This window comes from Eschrichtius robustus, chromosome 4 (assembly GCF_028021215.1).
Source record: "Eschrichtius robustus isolate mEscRob2 chromosome 4, mEscRob2.pri, whole genome shotgun sequence".
Classification (NCBI taxonomy): Eukaryota; Metazoa; Chordata; class Mammalia; order Artiodactyla; family Eschrichtiidae; genus Eschrichtius; species Eschrichtius robustus.
In genome coordinates, this window is record NC_090827.1 from 60,923,766 (window position 1) to 60,946,092 (window position 22,327).

The 22,327-nt window shown below is 43.4% G+C and overlaps 1 protein-coding gene across 1 annotated transcript in view; it reads right to left on the minus strand.

Moving 5' to 3' along the window:
- The window catches only part of PARM1 (prostate androgen-regulated mucin-like protein 1), a 104,579-nt gene extending 83,201 nt beyond the window's left edge, over positions 1-21,378 (minus strand). The window contains exon 1 of the mRNA XM_068542818.1: positions 21,095-21,378. Within this exon, the coding sequence (XP_068398919.1) occupies positions 21,095-21,137 (43 nt within the window). The 5' untranslated portion in view covers positions 21,138-21,378. The remainder of the gene's footprint in view (positions 1-21,094) is intronic.
- Positions 21,379-22,327: the final 949 nt, after the last annotated feature.

The following is a 22,327-nucleotide window of genomic DNA, read 5'->3' on the forward strand; positions in this document are numbered from 1 at the left end:
AATGCCCTGAGAACACCGTAGAGACAGCTGTGCTGGCACGAACAGGTGCAAAGTTGGAGTCGTGAGATCAGCCTGGAGTTCTGACTCTGCCCTTTTCTCTGTCGCTTTGGGTTGTGTCACCTCACTTCTATGAGTCTCGGTTTTTCTCATCTATATAATGGGGGTGCTGGCTGGCTGCCAAGAGCTTGTGAGTACTGAGTGTCAGTGTGCGCCTGAAAGCTCTGTGGAAACCATAAGATGCTATGTGAATGTTTTTATTAGAATTTAAGGAGCAGGAGTCGAACGAACTGTATACTCAGGGCAGTATTTTCCATTTTTAGATTGAAATTCATACCTGCCACTAGTCCAATTAACTTTGGATCATTTTCGGGGGGGCCTAGAGTTTGGAGACCTTAAGTAACACAAGTGGCTTCCAAAATACTGAGCTGCGTGCAGGAATATGTAGCTTTTATGACATTCTATATAACACACTGTAATGGAGAGAAAACCAGTCCAGGAAGTCAAAACACCCATGGCTGACTCCCCAGGTTCTCACTGACCGCCTCAGTGACACATCTCTGAGCCTCTTTGCTCTTCCCCTCCCCACTTCTATAGCCTTAATTTGAAAAGACAATCTCCACCTTTGTGGGTGACCCAAGGCGAGGTGAATGCATGTAATAATAATCTGTACTTTGAAAGCCTCAGCCCAAATAAACATAAGCCAGCACTACTGCAGTGTAAGGGCGCCCTCAAGCACCACACCACCCCTAGGTACCTTATGAACTGTCAAAGAAAGAGTAAATCCTTTAAGGGTTAAATGAATCACCCAATGAATATTAGACGCTCTTAAATTTATTGGAGAGCCAGAGTTCAAGTACTGGATACAATCTATGGAACGTCTCCCAAGAAAAAAAAGGCACATAAGTTCATTCATGCAATGTTGGATACGATGTTTTGTGAATTTCCTGGAGCTCATTTATGGATCGCCTAAATTTGGTAGGTCTCAGGTTAAGAATCTGTTTTAGATCATAAAGAGTAGATGCTAAAGCTCATCTCATTTAATCCTCTTATTTAAGAGATGACAAATGGAGGCATGCAACTTATCAGTGACCTTACCATAAATGTTAGATATGGTTTTAAATATGCTGTTTTTTTTCCAGTTTAAAAAATCAGCAACCCACATAAGACGACAGAGGAAGCTCAGTTATTCGGACTATTTCATGTACCAGAATATTTACTTCATCATCCCTGTTAAATCAAGACCAGCTTATGCATATCTTATCCATTTTCCATACCGTAAACTGAATTTATACCTTGAAATGATGCCGTGTAGCAAGGAAGCACAGACTGCATTAATCCGATGTCCCATTGAAAGCCAAACTGCTAATGCTTTTAGAAGGATACTGTATCCGCTAGGGCTTAAACCTAAATTCTTAGATGAATTCGGATCTAACTGCTAATCAGGTTTCCTGAATTTACACAGCTTCTGGCTAATTGCCTGTGTTCTGCCAGATTCCTCATCAAAAATAAAAATCAAGTGTTGCTTAAGTCTGATGCTAAGAAAAGTGCATTTTTTATAAAAATAAAATCAAGAAAATGCGTGAACAATATAACTTGCACATTTAGGAATCTGGGTAATGAGGGCCAACATTCCCATTGCAGATTGGGATTTGGTGCCTATTTTTTATTCACTGTCAGCACAACCGGTGGAAATGGCTCTTTTGCGGGTGCAGCGGGGTTGGCTGTGTCTTCTGAACACAATGTTGGGAGAGACGACCAGCCTCACAAATGAAAATAAAATGGACAGGTAGAACCCTTGCATTTACAGCAAGGTCCGATCGACACATCGCGCATTGTAATTGCAACAACACTGCAGCATTTCTTTTGTTGGACATTTTGAGTCAAACAAGGTCATATTTGGGTTGTTAAACACCCGGCAGTTAAGTGCTCAGCAAAGAACATAGGTGCCTTTTCACATCCAGCGGTAAAGTTTCATCAGTACGGCTTGGCACAGCTGTACGGAAGATAAATGATGTCACTTTGGCTAGCGAAGACCTGACAAAGTACAACTGGCACACGCCAACGAGCCCGTCTCTCTAATTCAAGTTTTATGTGCCTTCCTAGAAAGCCAACCCTGATTAAGTCAAAGGGAAATTGAGTCTTTTCCCTAGAATTCCTGTCCTTTCATACATCATCTCAGAAGGCTTTGCGTTTTTCATTTTGCATAGTTCTTGTTCTTTTTTTTTTAAATTGAAGTATAGTTGATTTACAATGTTGTGTTAATTACTGCTGTACAGCAAAGTGATTCAGTTATACATCTAAATATATATTTTCTTTTTTTATATATTCTTTTCCATTATGATTTATCATAGGATACTGAATATAGTTCCCTGTGCTGTACAGTAGGACCTTGTTGTTCATCCATATATAATGGCTTACATCTGCTAAACCCAGCCTCCCACTCCATCCCCCTGAATCCCCTCCCCCTTGGCAACCACCGGTCTGTTCTCTATGTCCGTGAATCTGTTTCTGTTTCATAGATAGGTTCACTTGTGTCATATTTTAGATTCCACATATAAGTGATATCACATGGTATTTGTCTTTCTCTTTCTGACTTACTTCACTTAGTATGATCATCTCCAGTTGCATCCATGTTGCTGAAAATGGCATTATTTCATTCTTTTTTTATGGCTGAGTAGTATTCCTGGGTAGTTCTTGATTAAATAGTGAATGATCTCTTCCCAGTGATTTTGAGAAGAATTTATTGTGGGTATTGAGCCTTAGCACTTCACAAGGTATGTTCCAGGTCTACTCCTGGTTTCTGCCTCATGTGTCATGGATCCTCAAGCAGCAGCCATACTACCCTCAGAGAGCAGGTTTCGAGGTGGCCAGGCCAGCTACCATACAGTTGGTGGTCTCCAAATCGGCCAGCTTGACTTGTCAAGGGAAACAAGATGTTTCACCAGACGTGACCCACTTTCCTTCTTCCTCCTGTCAGGTCCCTTTGGGGTTCAAGCCCCAGCTGGCTCATCTGCTTTCCTCAGTCAAATGTCTCTGGAGAGGCCAGGATGCTCTCAGATGTCAGTAACGGCGGGGATCACTTTTCAAACTTTCATGTTTCTTGTCACTTCTTTCATTTTGGAAGAATTATCCTAAGGTCCAATCTTCCATGGAAAAGTTTGGTCATTCCAAGCATGTGCCCCAAACCAGATACATGAGCTGGCTGACCTGCTCACCATTATATAACCTCAGATTTCCTGATTAACTCCTTTAATCTTAATTGTTTTAGAAAAAAATTCAAAGCTTCTAAAGCTCTTTACTCCTAGTCTCTTGGGCACTGACATTGGGTCCCGGGCTGTCTTACCACATTGCTTTGGCGAAACAATGGCTCTCCCTGGGATTTTAAAAATATAATGAGGCTGTTCTCTTGCTTTGTAACTTTTTATCTCAGCATGAACTCAGCTCTCATCAAGGAGCTGTGTTTATAGTGTCAGAGCTTTAAGTTTTTTTTTTTAATTCTTTTAAGAATAACCCAAATCAATAAAGACTTCAGTAGACCGCTCAGTTTTCTTAGAATATTTCTCTTGCCTATATAAGCAAAACTATCTAAGTAATTAAATCTCCTATAAGTGAAATTATATTTTTTCTAAGGGAAAGACTTTCCAGTGTTGATTTTCACTCTGATTTATAAGGAAAGCTATGATTCCAAAAAACCATTGAATAAGCAGCTACAGAACCAAATAAATGCCCACGTTCTACCTAATTAATATTCTAGTTACTAATCAGAAGACATGGATGCATATGATTATGGCTGTTCCATGTGTAGGATAACATGCTATTTTATGGGGAGGAAGTGTTGAATTTTACATATTACAGAAAAAGTATGAATCCACTGAATATCAATTTTCCCTGAAAAAGACTAGGCTACTTGGTCTCCTCCTTTTAAAATTCTTCTAAATATTTTAGTAAGGAAGGAAGCAGGTAAGAAAGGAGGGAAACACTCATCCTACCTACAAATACACACACAGACACACACCGCCACACACTTTTCATGTTGGCAGACAGAAATCCACTGTTCTACAATGTCACAATTTCTACGTTTTTCCACGAAAGATTCCTGTGACCTCCTGTGTCCCACATCCAATAATACATTACTCAGAACTGAGGAAAAGAGACTTTTTAGGGAGTGGATCATACCGTCTCTGCACAGAGGGGAAAGGTATGGTATCTATAAACAATGAGCTCCACCACTGAAGACCAGAAACTATTTTCATCTCCTGGCACTTTTTGCTGTTTCTTTTCTCTTCCTGAGTCTACCTCATCCCCAAGGTTGCACACAATATAGTATTAAGCATGGCAGAGAAAAAGTGACACAGTGCCCTCCAAATAGTACACATGCTACTAGCCGTGTCCAAATCAGAATGTTCCTGAAGCATCTAGAGGCCTCTCACAGTTGGCAGACTGGCTAAGTTCTGAGTAAGGAGAACTGCTATTGCTTAGGACAACCCATTCTGTGTGGGTCTCTAAGGAGGGCCATTAAAAATCTCATTAATATAGACCTTTGGTTTTCAGTGAGCCTGATAAGTTTAGAAATATGTGAAGGCATTTCCTCCCTCCTTCCGTTCTTCCCTTCTCTTTTTTCTCTATTTTTTCTTATTTTGCTTGTCACAATTCCTGTAAGGTACTACTGTGATTTAGCATTCAAGGCCAAGGGATGCTATCCACGTGTTATATCCCCTCCAAATGCCCAGAGCACTTTGGTTGAGAAATGCCTGATTTAAACAGTCTCAACCAACCTTCTACCATCAAGAGCAATAAATAAATAGATAAGTAAACAAGTAAATAAAAAATACAAGGGCTTCCCTGGTGGCGCAGTGGTTGAGAATCTGCCTGCCAATGCAGGGGACACGGGTTCGAGCCCTGGTCTGGGAAGATCCCACATGCCGCGGAGCGACTAAGCCCGTGAGCCACAACTACTGAGCCTGCGCGTCTGGAGCCTGTGCTCCGCAGCGAGAGAGGCCGCGATAGTGAGAGGCCCGCCCACCACGATGAAGAGTGGCCCCCGCTTGCAGCAACTAGAGAAAGCCCTCGCGCAGAAACGAAGACCCAACACAGCCATAAATAAATAAATAAATAAATAATTAAAAAAAAAGCGAGGTGACAGCAGCTACTATCTTGAATAAAAGTAACTTGTAATTGATTAGGTTATTAACTGCTCCTTTTATCAGTGGAGGAGGGTCTTTCATGAACATGGCTTAGATGTGAAAATAATACAGCAGGTATGGGTTGAAGTGTGTCCCTGCAAAAAGACATGTTGAACCCCTAACTAGGGGGTACTTAGTACCTGTGAATGTGACCTTAGTTGGGAATCCGGTCTTGGCAGATGTAATCAAGTTAAGATGAGGGCATACCGAGTAAGGGTGGGCCCTAATCCAATCAAGACTAAATGACTAATATCCTTATGAGAAGGGAATCGAAACAGACTCAAAGGGAAAAAGACCACGTGAAGAGGCAGAGATCAGAGTTAACACTTTCACAAGCCAACGAACACCCGGGGCTACCAGAAACTGGTAGAAGCAAAGAAGGATCCTCCCCTTGAGGCTTTGAAGGGAGCGTGGTCCTGCTGAAACCTTGATTTTTAAACTTCTAGTTTCCAAAACGGTGAGAGAATCAATTTCTGTTGTTTTAAGCCATCCAAGTTTGTGGTAATTTGTTATGGCAACCCTAAGGCAATAATAGCTAATCTATATTTGTCCCAAGCTTGGAAGGTTGGCATAGTTCAAGGAAGCAAGGAGTTCGCAGCAAACTGGGGCGAGTAATGTTTGGGGACAGACACTTACTAACCGGCAACCTCTGCTGGGTAACTGAGAAGCCAGGAGAAGGTTTCCCCTTCTATCCAGGAAGGTACACTACCTTTTTTTTTTTTAAATTAATTAATTTATTTATTTTGGCTGTGTTGGGTCTTCGTTTCTGTGCGAGGGCTTTCTCTAGTTGTGGCAAGCGGGGGTCACTCTTCATCGCGGTGCGCGGGCCTTTCATTGTCACGGCCTCTTTGTTGCGGGGCACAGGCTCCAGACACACAGGCTCAGTAGTTGTGGCTCACGGGCCCAGTTGCTCCGCGGCATGTGGGATCTTCCCAGACCAGGGCTCGAACCTGTGTCCCCTGCATTGGCAGGCAGATTCTCAACCACTGCGCCACCAGGGAAGCCCTACACTACCTTTTAAATTCCTCTACCTGTGAATCCTTTAAAGACAGTCTTCACTGGATTCACTTAGCCAGAGTGAAATTTTATTTCATGAAGACGTGCAGGTAAGGGTGGTCCCCCAAAGGTAGCAAGCTTGTCTGGAAGTTGACTCTCATTCCTTTCCAGATCTCCCGTGCTGATGTGTGATGGCGTGAAGCGGGCTAACTGGATCTCCTCTCCTTTCTGTGCTACCCCGGGGGCCTTTCAGTGTTCAGTGCATTCACCGTGCCTCGCGCTGTGCAACTCCTCATCCAGGTGATGTCCCAGCTTCCAGGCCACTTTCCACTATCTCAAGGTAATCTGTCCTCTAGGCCACTCCCTCAGGCTCCATGCTCATCTACACACCAGCGCATGGCAATATGGTGATCTTCTATTTCCACTATGCCGTCTTCGTTAGCTGGAATACTTGTATGGAGACAGTCAGTTATCCCATCATCTAATATTTGGTCACCCAGTGTACACCTCACAAAATAAATGCTTAAGATCAATCAATCAATTGAAATAATTCTTTTATCTATTATTTTTCAAAATAATGTGTTGGTTAATTAGCATCCTCTAATGGAGATCAGTGAAGTTTTGTGTAATCATTGATTTGTTTTCGGTACCATTATGAACTCATGAGCTTAAACAATGTGATTCGGTCCATTGAAATTATCCTAATGGATGCGCCAGCTGTTCTATCTTTGGCCAGTGGGAGCCTCATTAAGTGGTTCTGAGTTCTTTTGACAGGAGGCTCGTAGTCTTTGCTAACATCCCTGCTGTCTGGTATAACAAGATCCTCCAGGCTCATCTTATACATTTCCTAACCCCGACCTGGAGTTAGCCATTTCTCCTGGAGCCTTTACTCCTTGTACTGGAAATAAAATTTAGCAACCACCATCTGAACACCTGGATGACTCTTAGGCAGATCCGAGTCTGCTTCTCCTTCTTTGGAGGGAAGCAAGCAATTTGGCCTGGCTTGAATGAGTCCCACAAGAGCTGCTAGAGACTGTGAGAAGAGAAAGCGTGACAAGTGACCATTTGGAGTTACTGTAACAGTGCAGGATGAAATGATAAGGTTCTCAACCAAGGCTGTAGCTGTGGGGATGGCGAAGAGGATCCGAGCTGGGAGAGATTCTAGAGACTAAATTTACACAAGAGGATTTATCAACTGATTTGGCAGTTCAAGGCACAAGACAGCAGACCTGGGTTCAAAGCCTAGCTCTGTCACTCACCGACTGTGAGATCTGCATCTCATTACTCAACTTCTGAGACTTAACAACCTGAACTACAAAATGGGAATAGACTGCCTATGTCTCGGGGTGGTTGGGAGGATTAGATGAAGTTGCAGATGAAATGAACATAGTATAAAGTGTGATAACTACGACAGCTAAAAATTAAACATGTGAATTTCCCCTCTTCCCAACAGGCCTAGATTTTTCTACAAAATGAAGGGGTTGGCCCAGATCACACCAAAGCCTCTTCCAGCCCTGTCTGCTCCAGCCCCCTCTCTCTAGTATTGTTCTCTGATAATGCCATGGAGTATTAATAATGGATCTCCCAGCATTTACCTAAACCACATTTTATTGATTATTTTATTGAAAAGATGATATAACAGATTTAATGTTGCCAAAAGGAAAATAAACCGTATATTCTTCTGAGGGCTGTTTTTCTTATTTGATATCAAAGTTGACAAATTTCATTTTAGAAAAACTTAGAGTGATGTTTTAATTTAAAATTGCTTCCATAAGTGACCAACACTGAAGATATTAAAAACTAACAGAGTACCTTAAACACTGATCAGTTAGCTCAGAGCCTCTTAAAATACTTTCCAAGATGGCTGTCCTGATTAATGATTTATGCAGCACTCTGGCTTTAGAAAATATAATATTACTTTATCAATTCCTTCCCAGAACCTTCCTTGCCCATTAAGTCAGTGATATCCTGTAAACCTTTCTGAAGTTATTTGTTTTTCTAAGATCTTATTTTTGAGGACTCTGTTGGAAGGATTTTTGAATCAAGATTTTGAGGACAGTAGTAGCCATCTAGCAGTTACTAGAGCCACATTGACTGCTGATAAAGAGGGATTAAAATATTGATTACAACTTTACTTTTAAAATTGTGAAGGCAATACAAACATTAAAATAAACTTCAGGCCGAACAAATGAGCATAAAAAGTGAGACTGACCCAAAACTCATTGGACGGAAATAACCAGTGTAAACTTCTAAACTCTTTTCTCCATAGGCACACACATGACGTTTTAACTATTTTATCATGAGGTCCATTTTATTCCTTCGCTTGCTCTTTCGATATGTTGTGAAATATAAAGTTGCAATATAGTAGTTCAATATACTGTCACCATTTTTACCTGTCAGTACGTAAATGAGCCACCTCATTCTTTTAAGCAATTGCTGAATATTGCCCAGTTGAATGAACATGGAACTGTTCATTATGATCTGACTAGTACCTTATAATTACACATTTACATTGCTCCCAATTTATTAATATTTTTAAAAAGTTCTTTTGGGATTGACATATATACACTAATATGTATAACATGGATAACTAATAAAAAAAAAAAGTTCTTAACCAAGACAAACAAATAAGACTTAATCGGGTCTGGACAGGGGATGGATACATTCTTATCAATTTCTGTGTATGTTTACAGTTTCCATAATAAAAAATGAAAAACAAATCAGCGCTTGAGTGCAACTTTGAAAAACTGTTATAAAACGAGAGACAACTGTCACTTACGGACATTCAACTTTTTTTTTGTTTTTAAACTTTTGGGTTTATTTTTTATTTATTTATATTTATGGCTGTGTTGGGTCTTCGTCTCTGTGCGAGGGCTTTCTCTAGTTGCAGCAAGCGGGGTCCACTCTTCATCGCGGTGCGCGGGCCTCTCACTGTCGAGGCCTCTCGTTGCGGAGCACAGGCTCCAGACGCGCAGGCTCAGTAATTGTGGCTCACGGGCCCAGTTGCTCCGCAGCATGTGGGGTCTTCCCAGACCAGGGCTCGAACCCGCGTTCCCTGCATTGGCAGGCATATTCTCAACCACTGCGCCACCAGGGAAGCCCCATTCAACTTTTTTTAAACAAAGACTTGGCTGTAAATTTCTGAATGTCAAAACCCCCATCTCCCCTCTGCCTGATAACTCTATCCTCGGTGATGCAGTAATTTTTGCTCTTTCAGCAGCCACACTTGGCTTTGAGATTTTGGGTGTCACAAGCCTCCTCTTGTCAATGTCTGTTCCCTTTCTTTCCAGTGGCACTCACGACCCCAGACACAGTTCCCGGTCGGTCCTGCAGCACAAGGGCCGGCCTCCCCTCTTTGCCCCTCCTCTGTTCACGGTCCATCCTGCTCTTCAAGATGGTGGAGTGTCTTCCCACCTCAAGAATGGACAAGTGACTTCACTGAACAAGCAAGGAGCATGTTTTTCATATAAAGAATCATCTTTTCCCTTCTTTGGTTGGTTTATAGGTTGCTCTTCAAGTTGATATCATCTTAAATTTTCCTATTATCCCTTAGGCTTCAAGACCAGTATGTTGTTCTTTTTCAAGATCATGTTCTTTTTGGCAGCTGCTAAATGAGTAGATGTTTTTATTTAAGCCAGAAAGTAACATGAGTCTTTGTTGGGTGCTGAAGCTGGGGGATATGCCAGCCTGGGTGACTTTTAACACCAGCCACGCAGAGGGGTGTCAGCCCTGCAGGGTGGGGCACAAGTGCATGCAGAATACAGGTCTGATTTTAGTCAGGACTTCCCATCATGTCTATCTATCGCTTGGACTAAAACACAGTTCATATTTCAGAATCACCAGTGAAGGCAGAAAGAGTCTGTAAGGCCAGGAAATCTCCTCTTCTGTCCTTCAGCTTATTTGTGACTAACTTATACCCTCAACACTCAGCATTTGAATTGACTTAACTTCCTCAGACGTTACTGGGACAGTGCCAGTCATGCCTCCCTTCGACTTAAATCACTTTCATCACCAGGCTCTTTTTAGCTATTCAGAAAATTCTCAAAAATGTTCAAATAGTAGAAGTATCTTTATCTTCTCTAGCTGAGCTCAAAGGTGACATTTTCTTAATTGGCCAGAGAGTTTAAGAAGTTTCAGCTATTTTCAAGTGATAGCCATGGTAAAAAATAAAAGGCTTACATTTTTAAAAGAAGTGTTTTATATGTGCATAGCTTTAAAAAAGCTGATTTTCAAGTTTAGCTTTTGTAACCCTCAATGAAAACGAAAAGACTGACTCTTTTTTTTTTTTTTTTTAAACATCTTTATTGAAGTATAATTGCCTTACAATGGTGTGTTAGCTTCTGCTTTATAACAAAGTGAATCAGTTATACATATACAATATGTTCCCATTTCTCTTCCCTCTTGCATCTCCCTCCCTCCCACCCTCCCCATCCCACCCCTCTAGGTGGTCACAAAGCACCAAGCTGATCTCCCTGTGCTATGCGGCTGCTTCCCACTGACTCTTTTTTAAAAACAGCTATTTGGAAACACTAGACACAAGCACTTGATAGTAAGCAAGTTTTGCCAATGTCTCCTTTTGGGGGGATCTAAGGTGAAATTTAAATTAAGTCTTCATTGTGCCAGCCCTCAAAAATGTATTTTAATCCTTCAGTTCAACAAATATTTTGAGTACCCACCTTAGTGCCACACAGCACTGGGGATACTACAACAAACAAGAGAGACAAAAATCCCAGGATGGGGGGACTAGGGATGAAGGAAGACAGACATTAAAGGGAAAAGTAGAAGCAAGAGGCAGATGAGGGGCAATGGGAATATCGTGTTGGCAGGCAGAACAGACTGCAATTTAAAAATGTTGGTCAAGAAGAATAAAAGAAATCAAAGAGCAAAAAAATGCATGTTCTATGAGGTCCAGATTAAGAAGCATTGATGAAATTGACCAAAGCAAGGCTTGCTATTTTTAGTACGTATTACACATTTCCTTAATAAAATAAGATTGTCCACATGATTAATCTCTGGTGGCTTTTGAGCAGAAATTCAGGATAAAGATCAGGTTTCCAGGACTGACTGTAAATATGTTCATCCTTTGGGAACACAGGAAAGGAAATCTAATGATGCAGAAATAATCATAGAGCAGCCAGGAAAGAAAGAGACCAGAAGGAGAAGTGCAGACTGGACGCTACAGCCAAAGAGCCTGAAGTCAGTAATCAAACGCCTCCTCAAAGTATGCTTGACAATTTCAAAGCGTGGGGGAAATAAAAGAGTAACTGACAAAAAAAAAAAAAAAAAAGTTGGTAAGGTAAGTCTCACTGAGAAGGTGACATCTGAGCAAAGGTTTTAGGAAGGTGAGGGAATTAACCACATGTATATTTAGAGAAAATATGTTCCAGAGAGAGGAACCAGCCATGGCGTGCAATAAGGAAACCAGTGTGGCTGGTGCCAGGGGAGCAGAGGAGAGGTAGGAGCCCTGGTCCAAGATGAAGGGGGAGCAGCTCAAGTGGGTCTGGATGGCTGCTTTAAGGACTTGGGCTGAGATTTCACTCTGAGCACAGCAGAAAGCCATTGCAGAGCTGTGAAGAGAGCAATGTCACCATCTGATACATTTCCACTGGATGGACAGCTGCTCTCTAGAGACCAGACCTTAGGAGGGAAAGGGTAAAAGCTGAGAGGCCCGAGAGGAGGCCCCTGCAGGATTCCGGGAGAAAGAGGATGGGGGCTCACACCACAGACAGCAATGGAGGTGGCAGAAAGTGTCTGACTTTATGTATTTTAAAGGTAGGGCGAACAGATTTTCTTGAAGCATTGGATGAGGGGTGTTGAGAGAAAAAGAGACTCAAAGATGACTCACGATTTTCAGCCTAAGCAACTGGAAAGTTGGAGTTGCCATTAATTGGGATGGGGAAGGCTTCTGCTAGGGACTATTCTGGGAGAAAAGTCCAAGAGTTCATATTTGGATGTGTTGCGTTTGAGATGACTGTGAGATGGTCAGCTACTGATTTTCTTCTGACCAAGTCAAAGTTAATCATCCTCAAAGAACATGAGTTCCCTGAGGGTAGACTTCTATTTTGTTCATTGCTGTATCTCCAGAGCCTTAGACAACACATGAAGATTCTCCATTAAAAATTAATTTAACAGGGACTTCCCTGGTGGTCCAGTGGTTAAGGATCTGCCTTCCAATGAAGTGGACATGAGTTTGATCCCTGGCTGGGGAACTGAGATCCCACATGCCACAATGAAGATCCCGCAGGCCGCAACTAAGACCCGACACAACCAAATAAGTAAATAAGTAAATAAATAAATAAATTTATGAAAAAATTAATTTAACAAATATTTGCTAGGCACTCATTACATGTCTTGCTCTGTTCTCCATGCTGGAGACACAGCTGGGACAAAACAGCTAAAATTCTCATGCATCTTATATTCTAGGAGTGTGAGCCGGACATGCAAATGAAGTAAAATAAAATAAATCTTCTATGCATTGTTTAATAAACTTTTTTTTTTTTTTAAGATTTCGCTGTTTTTTTTTTTTTTTAGTTTATTTATTTATTTATTTTTGGCTGTGTTGGGTCTTTGTTTCTGTGCGAGGACTTTCTCTAGTTGCGGCAAGTGGGGGCCACTCTTCATCGTGGTGCGCGGGCCTCTCACTATCGCGGCCTCTTGTTGTGGAGCACAGACTCCAGACACGCAGGCTCAGTAGTTGTGGCTCACGGGCCCAGTTGCTCCGCGGCATGTGGGATCTTCCCAGACCAGGGCTCGAACCCGTGTCCCCTGCATTGGCAGGCGGATTCTCAACCACTGCGCCACCAGGGAAGCCCTGTTTAATAAACTTTTGTTGAATGTTTACTCACATGGCACTTGATGTGTATTATCATAACTCTACAAGGAGGAGACCGAGACCCCAGAGCCGGCATCACACCAGCCTGTCTTCCTCCAAAGCCTCTTCCACCATACCATGCAGCCTCGCAGAGAAAGTAACACAAATCTCATCCTCATCGGGTAAATACCAGGGTTGTGTTTCTCTTCAAATGAGCATTGAACGGGGAATCTGCTCAAAATAGGACTCTTCGCGAAGAGCAGTCTAGGAGGCCAGCCCGGAAGCGGGCAACCCCAGGTCACTCAGCCCTCCTTCATGCAACCAAACCACGCAGCTGAATTCCTCTTGACATTTCAGGGCATTTTCTTATTCTTCTGCCCCTTTCACAATGCTGAGGGTACCTGAATTACCTGCCATTAAGGGCTGTCACATCGTTTCCTCTGAAAGGTTCAATTTGCAGCCTTTCACAAAACTAGAAAGGTATACTAAAAGAGGCTTGATGTGCATATAAATTTGAGGAGGAATCTCTTATCTCCTTCGCCTAAAAATGAAACTCGATGAATCTTCCATTCCCAGTAGCAGCATCAAGGAGGTGGTTTGGTCTTTAGCAACCCCCAATAATTTCAACAATCACTTCCCCCTCGTTCAGCCACCAGACGTTCTCTCCATCTCGTGCAACAGACCACTCCTAGCCTCTTCCACGTGTCCTACGCAGAAATTCTGAAACAGCCATGGCCCCTGCCCTCTGTCCATTTCTTATCCAGTTTCCACATGGAATGTGATATCACACTTCCTTCCCCTCCTACATTTCCTAGAAGGTAAACGGTGAATGATCATTTATCCTCAAAAACTGATAATTCTTTCTCATGCTCAGACCTGTCTGAACAGTTCTTCAAAACGGACAATTCCACGGCTCTCTCCTCTGGAATGCCATCTCTGACAACACTGTCATTTTTAAGACCAAACATGCTGAGTTCCCTTTGGCTGGGTGATGGCCTTATTCAGCTTGATGTTACCTCTCATGCAGCTGACCCATTAACAGCAAGAATTTCCATGACCAGCCGAGTGTGTGATCCACCAGTAACTTGCCTCTTTTCCTAAACCAACAAAGAGGTGTTCAAGTCCACCAGATTTCCTTAGGACCTTCTCATGGACAAATGGGCTTTGAGACTTCCTCATGTAATTCTGAGATGTACTGAGTCCTCTCCTAATGTGACACGTTACCTTAGCGCAATAGGATGACCAGAGTCTTAAACATTTCCCTAAACACATATAGCTTTTGCATGGTGAATAAAGAGGACATCCTTTTATCCTTACAATAATTGTTACTGCTCTTCCTAAAGAATCTAAATTACAGTATAAAGCAAGAATCATATAGTGTGGAGGGTTTAACAATGAAATAACTGTTCAACGCCAGTATAATGGTATCTGCCTGCCGTCTATCTGTGGATCACAAAAGCTTTTCCAATGGAAAATGAAAAGATTTTATAAGGGGCAGACAACCCCAGTAAACAACCCATCGTGGATAAAACAGTGGGTGAAAAAACTCTCTCAGGAATGAGGTTATGCTACTACACAAGCTGCCAAGAATATCATAATTTTAAAGGTAACATATATTTTAATAACCCCATACAGGGAAATATAATATGTTCTATCCAGTGAGAAGCTTGAATGATAGCTTTAAGTTTACAACCATGGCCAAAAAAATGAAAAATCAATCAAACAAAACCTTCTCTCCTCCAGTTCGTCTCAGGTGCAACACCTGCCCTAAAGTTTCTGTGCCCTTATTTCCTCCTTGATGGAAAAGAAAATCAGGTGTCAGAATTTGGACTGTAAGTGGAAGATATTATCATCAAGGCTGTATTCTGTCATTCATCTTATTTTGTATTGAAGAGACGTGTTTTCTAAATATCACACCTGGTAACTTTCCACAATTTTTTTTTCCACTTAACAATTACCTAGTCACAGATTCGGCCTTAAGTATAAAGGTGCAAATTTCCACCACAGTCTAATTGCTGAAAGGATTTTTTTCCCCCCATCTGCCTTGAAATTCTGTCTAATATGCTGCTTCAGGCTCCATGTAGCCACAGATTTCAAGTGATACCTATAGACCTATCCTGTAGGAATTATGCAAACCTTATATAATAATTGTGAGATGTGTTAAGATCCTGGCACAGAAGACAGCATTGAAATCCAAAGCTGTTCTATTAACTTTCTTTTTTAATCAGCTGCCAGCTGGATTCTGGAAGGCTCTTAGTTCCAGCTCCTATGCAAGAACACTGTTACCATTTCAAATAGTATACTGTTTTTTGTTTTTTTTTTTTAAAGGAAAGGTCACAAAAGGGTAGAGTAATGTAGCCTCAGGGAGGCTACAGAAATCCCACCGATCGTTCAGAAAAACATAACAGTGCACAGTAAATGGATATGCAATCCAATTCAAAATGTTCCATTGGAGAGCTGCCGCTGAATCCTAACGTTGTAAGTTGCTTTCAGAGAGACAGAGCTGCTTTGAAATCTCCGAGTCGTCTTCCCATGAACAGATTGTGATGAATGAATGAAATGGAGTGGGGTGGCTAAAGCCGGGTGGGGCAGGGTTCAAAATAAAGCCAATCCTATGTCAAACCCATTGCACTGATGAACCACACATGGAAGGCCAAAGGTAGGGTTGCTAGAAGAAATACAGGATGATCAGTTACATTTGAATTCAAGATAAACAACGAAGAATTATTTAGCTTAAGTGTGTCCCAAGTACTATGGGGGATAGACTTAGAATTCACTATTTATTTGAAATCCAAATTGGGCTGGGCAACCTGTATTTTTAATTGCTAAATCTGGCAACACTAGCCAAAGGAAAATTAAAACAGCTTATTTTCAGTTGACATTATGCCACCTTGCACCAATGAAAAACACAGATGAAAACAATTATATAATCGCCTATTTTGTTGTAATGGTTTCTATTACTTATAAAATGGCAGAAGTCTCAAGGTTTATAAACGATATTAAAACAGGTAAAAGAAATGGGCTACGCTGCTATAAAGGATCATGAAGACTATTTAAAGATCCACACATCAGAAAATCTGATGTTACATCAATCCCCGTCATTTAAATAATTTAAGCTGTGACTACGAAATGTAATGCCATGAACTACATACACAAATCTGTCTTATTTTATAGTAACTCTACTTGCACATTAACTGGATGATAACCTATTAGCCCTGCATTTCCAACTAAAAAGCAATCGTTGCATAAGGCAGGTACCCACTATTTGCCTACCTCTTTTCATAACCACTGCTGTCTTCTAAATGAAACATTAATTTTTTCTAGGCAACTGTTTTATTCAATACCTTGCTAGCAAAGCAAAGACAGTCATCTCTCTGTATCTGTGGGATCTGCATCTGTGGATTCAATCAACCTCGGGCCGAAAATATTGGGAAAAAAATTCCAGAATCCAAAAAGCAAAACTTGAACTTGCCGCATGCTGGCAACTATTTCCACAGCATTTACATTGCGTTAGGTATTATAAGCAACCTGGAGATGATTTAGAGTATACAGGAGGATGTGTGTAGGTTATATGCAAATACTATACCATTTTATATAAGAAACTTGAGCATCTGAGGATTTTGGTATGGGGGCCAGGTTCTGGATACTTAGGGGTGACTATATTTGATTCCTAAACTAACGTATCCAATTTCAGTAACAGATAACTTCTAAAAGGGAGAAAACCATCGTAAATGTTACAGCAGGATTCCTTTCATTTGGGTGTTAAAACAGTCAATCCACTTTGAAAATATTTTTTAAATGTCCCTCTTTTGTTGTTTCCAGTGGATGCTGTACCCCCCAGCCCCACCCCTGTCCCCCCAAAAATTGTAGTTTAAGAAAATCTGCTCAAACAGTGTAAATATTTGGCCAAATTTTTTCTTATAAAAGCACAAGCACAATGAAAGCACCACTAGACCAGGCCCAAATGATCAAGTTAAATTAGAGATCTGGCCATTATTGATGTTTTTGGATTCTGGAGAGAGCCATTCTGGATCATTCATACGCCATGAAATGCCTTTTCCTAAGTTGTTTGATCTGAATTATCCAAAATTTGTGGCTCTGGGAACCTGACCTTAAGGTTTAGCTGAGTTGGGCTTTTGAAACACACCAGTCTGCAAAAGAATTTGTGGAAGAAATAACATCTTCCATGAGACTTTACTTCTGTTTGTTACTGAGTGTTTTTTGGACTGTTGTGCTAAATTTGAGCTGGCACATTATTAACCTTTTCAAATTAGGCATTTAGTAGGCTCAGTTGAATCTTTTCTTAATTTGCACATGAATGTTTGCCAGAACAGCTGGCATTGTGCTGGAATATTAGTTTAAATCTTCAATTTACATAGTCCAAGCACAAACACATAAACTTTGGAGAGGATGACCTAATTGGTGCCAAACACAGTCAACTTCATTAATAAGAATAATAGCAACAACAATCGCTAATACTTATTGAGCGCTTACTATGTCCCAGGCATTATAGGTATATTCAGTTATTTACCACTTTCAACAGTCTGATGAAGTTTTATTTCCCCAATTTTGTCGATAAGAAAACTTGAGTGGTTAGATTACGTGCCCTAAATTATACAATTAGTAAGTAGTAAAACTTCGCTGTGTACTGAGGCAATCTAGCTGCAGAATCTGCAGCCGTGCTTCACCACTTCGCAACACTGTCTCAGTAAATCTATCCCAAAATAATGGAGAAGTTCCACCTTCTCAGGCAGGTTTCACAGCGAAGGAGGTGTCACTTTGTGACACAGACTTCAGGGGAATAGGAGGTAACCAGGCTAAAGGGATGCAAGCCACCCTTCACCTCCACTCCCAACCAACCATAGGCAACCTTGCCGTTCCCATAAATGTGTGTGCATTTTTTGGTTTATTTTTAACATGTTTATGATAAGATTTACGATATGGCTTTAATATGCTTATGATAAAGCCCTGCCATATATCAGGACCTATACTGAGAACAGAGCCATAAATGTGTAGGGTGGGGTCTTCCTTTGAGGATAAGGACATTCGAGATGTTAGTCACTTGGAGAAGAGCTAGCTGACAGGCCTGGGACACAAATAGGCTCTCTAGCTGGGTGGCAGACTGGAATCTAGCTCTGCTGGTCTTGATCACCATGGGGCCAATAATTCAGCTTGGGTAATGGGGCAGGATGCAGTACTCTCCCTGGGGTGGGGCAGACAGGGCAGAACCTAAGGCAGGAAAAACCGGGTCAAGGGATTTTTTGCCTCTCTTACCTATGCTTGTTTCCCCTTGAACTCCTTGAATGTTTGGAAAAGGACTTTGGGAAGTTCCAGTATACCTCAGATGTCTCAGTGAGGGAATTTTTTAATATTTTGAGCCATAGAGCACTGGAGAACAGCATCGACAGTGGTGGGAATGAAAGAATTGAATCTAGAGAGGAGAGAGAGAGGGATGAAGATGTAAGCTTCCTGTGGCCTGCCATCCTCCCTCCCTTCTTGGTTCTGCTGCCTGCCCTTGGAGGTTCTGGCTTGTAATTTAGAGGCAGTACTCCTGTATGCCTAGAGTACTGGCCTTAGAGGTGTTTGGGAACGGTCTGTAAAATAGCCATGCTAGTTTTCTACCGCAATCAACCCTGAAAGAACTGAAGACAGCCCAAGGTTTCTCTCTTCCTTCTTTTTAAAATACAAGTGAATAAGTGTAGAGGATCTACTTTTGCTGTGTTGTTGACAATGCACAGGTATTTACAAGTGTCCATTATACAGGCTGGAGAAAACACTATGTATATGTATCGAGCAGATTTATTAAGCTAAAAAAGTCCCCTGCTAAGCCCCATTCCTGGCTCAAGAAAGTATTACCTCAAGAGTTTTACGGAAAATTTCCTGAATCCTCTAAAGATAGAGGGGGGAGGGAAAAAAAGCAACTGCCTGATGAAACTAACTAGAGCTTTGCCAAGGGAGCCCCAGGATGGTCCACTGAAACACGCATGCCACTTTCATTTCAAGAACCGTTGTCTCTCTCTCCTTTACAACTTTTTCTAGAAAAGTTATATTTTAGTTTCTCCAAACACCTTACTTTGGGATGTAAACAGCCTTGTACGGTATTTATGCCTATTTTTATATTATTTTCCTGATAACTTCTTGCAAGTAGCTCTAACAACACACTGACCCCCGAAGAGATTCCTTCTGAGGCACAAACTCAGAGGAAAGGACGCTCCATCACTCTGTTAGGGAGATGTACTCAGAAACATAACTATGTCTTCCGGGGTCAGGGGAACCCCAGAACTGGGAGGCTGTGATCTTCTTGGTTCTGACCTCGACACATGTGTGCAGGGATGAGTGAGGCCGCTCAGCGGGTCCCCAGCTACCAGCCTCCTCAGTCTGGGCCGTGAACAAGGTCAAGATTCTTGCCACAGCAATAGCGAGGCTAAACTCTAAAACTGGCCAAGAAAAAAAAAAAAAAAAAAAAAATATATATATATATATGTATCTTGAGCTCCTTAGGGAGAAAAAAGCCCCGCAATACACTGCCTTAGTAGGGTTAATCCCGGCGTTGCCAACTGCCAGAGCTGTTAAAAAAACAAAAATTAAAGACAAGCCACTAAATAAAATTAGCCAACAAACCTACCTACCAGCTCTACTGGCTCACTGAAGGTTTTCTGAGTCTCAAGCCTCATGAAAGGATTTCTAGAGAGGAGAAAGAAAGGCACCTTTCCTGTCATTTCGTAAACGTCTCTTGGCAATCCCGGGGCTAGGCAGTCGGCTGTCACACTTGGGGATACAGGCGCTCCCAGCCTGGCTGGAGCAACCAAAAGCGGCAGGGGACCGGGAACCCTCTGCGGACGCGCCTCCAAACCTTGCAGACACCAGAGAGAAAAGGGAGCTTTCTCAGGCGTTCAGCAAGTAGAGGAAAAAGACTCGCTCTAGCCTCAAGTTGGGAAACTTTTCCTCAAAACTGCATTATCCTTTGTGAGCTGCCTGGAAACCCCTAGCTTCTTTTCAAGGGATTGTAACGACTTGTGTCCACGATTACAGGAACCCAAGCAATTCAGGAGGAAAAGAAATACACACACGGAGTACAAGCATGAGTAAATGGTTATGTATGTGGCTTTGGAACATTCTTATCTAAACACGCCGGTGTCCCCGCACTCGGGCTGCTTTTTCCACCAGTGCCTCATCCGTAGTCAGTTGTCCCTTGTCTGCCTACATTTTCTGGAAAAACTGGATACCCCACCCTCAGACTTAAAGCGCTGTTCTGAATCTCTCCTCTGCCCCCACCAAGCCGAGCTCCGTCCTCCGGCTCCTCTCTCCCCAGGCCCTGCTTGGAGGCCGCTGCCATCCGTGGTCCTGAGGCCAGCGATGCGCGCGTGGGGAAGCCGTCCCGAGGGTGAGTGTGTGTAGGGGGAGTGGGTGGAATGGGGAGGATGCTAGTTTTCGCCAAGTTAACAGTTTCTGCCAGGGCACATATTTTGGGGGAGTTTCCGGGCCACAGGGGAGAACTGCAAATCCCCAGGCGTGATCACGAGCTCGAGCCGGGTCGGAGCAGCTGCCGTGAGGCTGTTAAGGCCGCATCACCCCCACGCGTAACTAGGAAGGGTCGCCGGAGACCAGAGACCACCGAATCTCGGGGAACGCAAACCAGTCCCGCCGGGTGCGCGGCCACGGCTTAAAGCTTTCCCAGATGCGATCCCCCCTGCTTCTCCTTCTTATCCCTCCCCGAGTCCAACCGCGTCAACCGGTCTGTCTGGTGCCCAACTCTGGCAAGGTGTGCTCGGAGACCCGAGAAGCCTCTAGTCTCAGTCCGTGTCGCCAACCCGGGTTTCAAACGCGTCGTGCAGCCACCTGTTTCACAAAGCCCGGAGTTTGTGCGGGCGCGGGCTGCGGCCGGAAGAACCCTGTCATCCCCTCGGTCCGGCTCGGCCCAGGATCTCCAAAAACGCACGTCGCTCTAAATCCAAGTGCGCACGCAGCTTTGCGAAACGCTAGAGGCTCGCACCTCGCCGGCCACCCGCGCGCGGCGACTTATTTCCCCGTCTCCCCGGTTCAGCCCCCGCCCCCAGCGCTGGTCGCCGAGCCAGCCCTCCGCCAGATCGGCGCCCCAAAATACCTGCCGTGAAGACGCAGAGAGCGAAGAGAGTCTTGTAGACCATGGTACCCTGGGGCTTGGTGCCGAACCCGGCGCGGGCAGCGGGAGAGTTTGCCGGGACTGACCGAGCGCCCAGAGCGCGGGCAGCTCCTCCTCTGTCCGCTGGCTGCGGTGGGAGCCGGGCGAGCGGGCGGCTCGGGCGGCGGTAGTGGAAGCTAGGCGAGCCCCGCGCGTCTCCGTCAGCTGCTTGTACTCCGGCGCCCGGCGCGCTTCTGCTCCATCCCAGCCGCCCGGGCCGCCTCCGCCGCCGCCAAACCCCTCCCACCCGGGCCCCGCGGAGATGACTAGGCCACCCCTGGCCTTTCCTCTCCCAGCCCTCGTGTCCCGGGAGTCCCGGCCCAGGGCGGCCTCTGCTGGACAGTCAGGGCGCGGGACCCGAGTTTTGACCCGGTTCAGCAAATGTTTGGGGCGGCTGGCACTGTGCTGGGAACTAAGGGGAGGCAGAGAAGTGGGAGCAGATTTCTGCCCTCAGGAATTCATCTCAGCTTTTCTTACAGGAGTTACAACCTTTGAACACGTGACCGTGTGCCATCTTAGGTGTCACCTCGAAGAGCCAAGACCCCACTATTGTAAGAGAGCGTACACTTCTTTCCAAGTATGAGAACCTTTTCCTTTTCTTTCATTTCTCCAAACGTTCCTGCGTGTACATTAAACCCTCACACACATTCAACCCCACTGCATTTCCTGGTGCCTGAGCCAGGATGTCTGCCTTCCTACTCAGCTTCGTAGGAGAAGAAACAGTACTAATGTCAGGTAACAGTGATCATGCGATAATTATGAGCCAGACACCCTACTGGGTGTTGTATCATGATGCTTCTAACAACCCTACGACATAAGAATTATTGTTTCATTTTAAAGATAAAAAAACTAAGGCACAGAGAAGTTAGGTAATGTGCTCAAGGTCACATAGCTGGTTAGGGCTGGATCCCGTAACTGAAGAGTTTGTGTACCAGGACATAATAACAAAGGCTGACATTTCCTGAGAATTGCTGTGTGCTAGACAACTGTGCTGTACAGGTATTAACCAAGTCAAGTTCTCAGAACAATTCTCTGAAGTGGGCACTATGATAGCTTCATTTTCAGGGGAGAAAATGAAAGCATGGAGAGGTTTAAGTACTTGCCCAAGGTCACACAACTAGCTAATGGTACAGATAAGATGCCTGCCTAGGGACCTGGGGTCATCCCTGTACTATA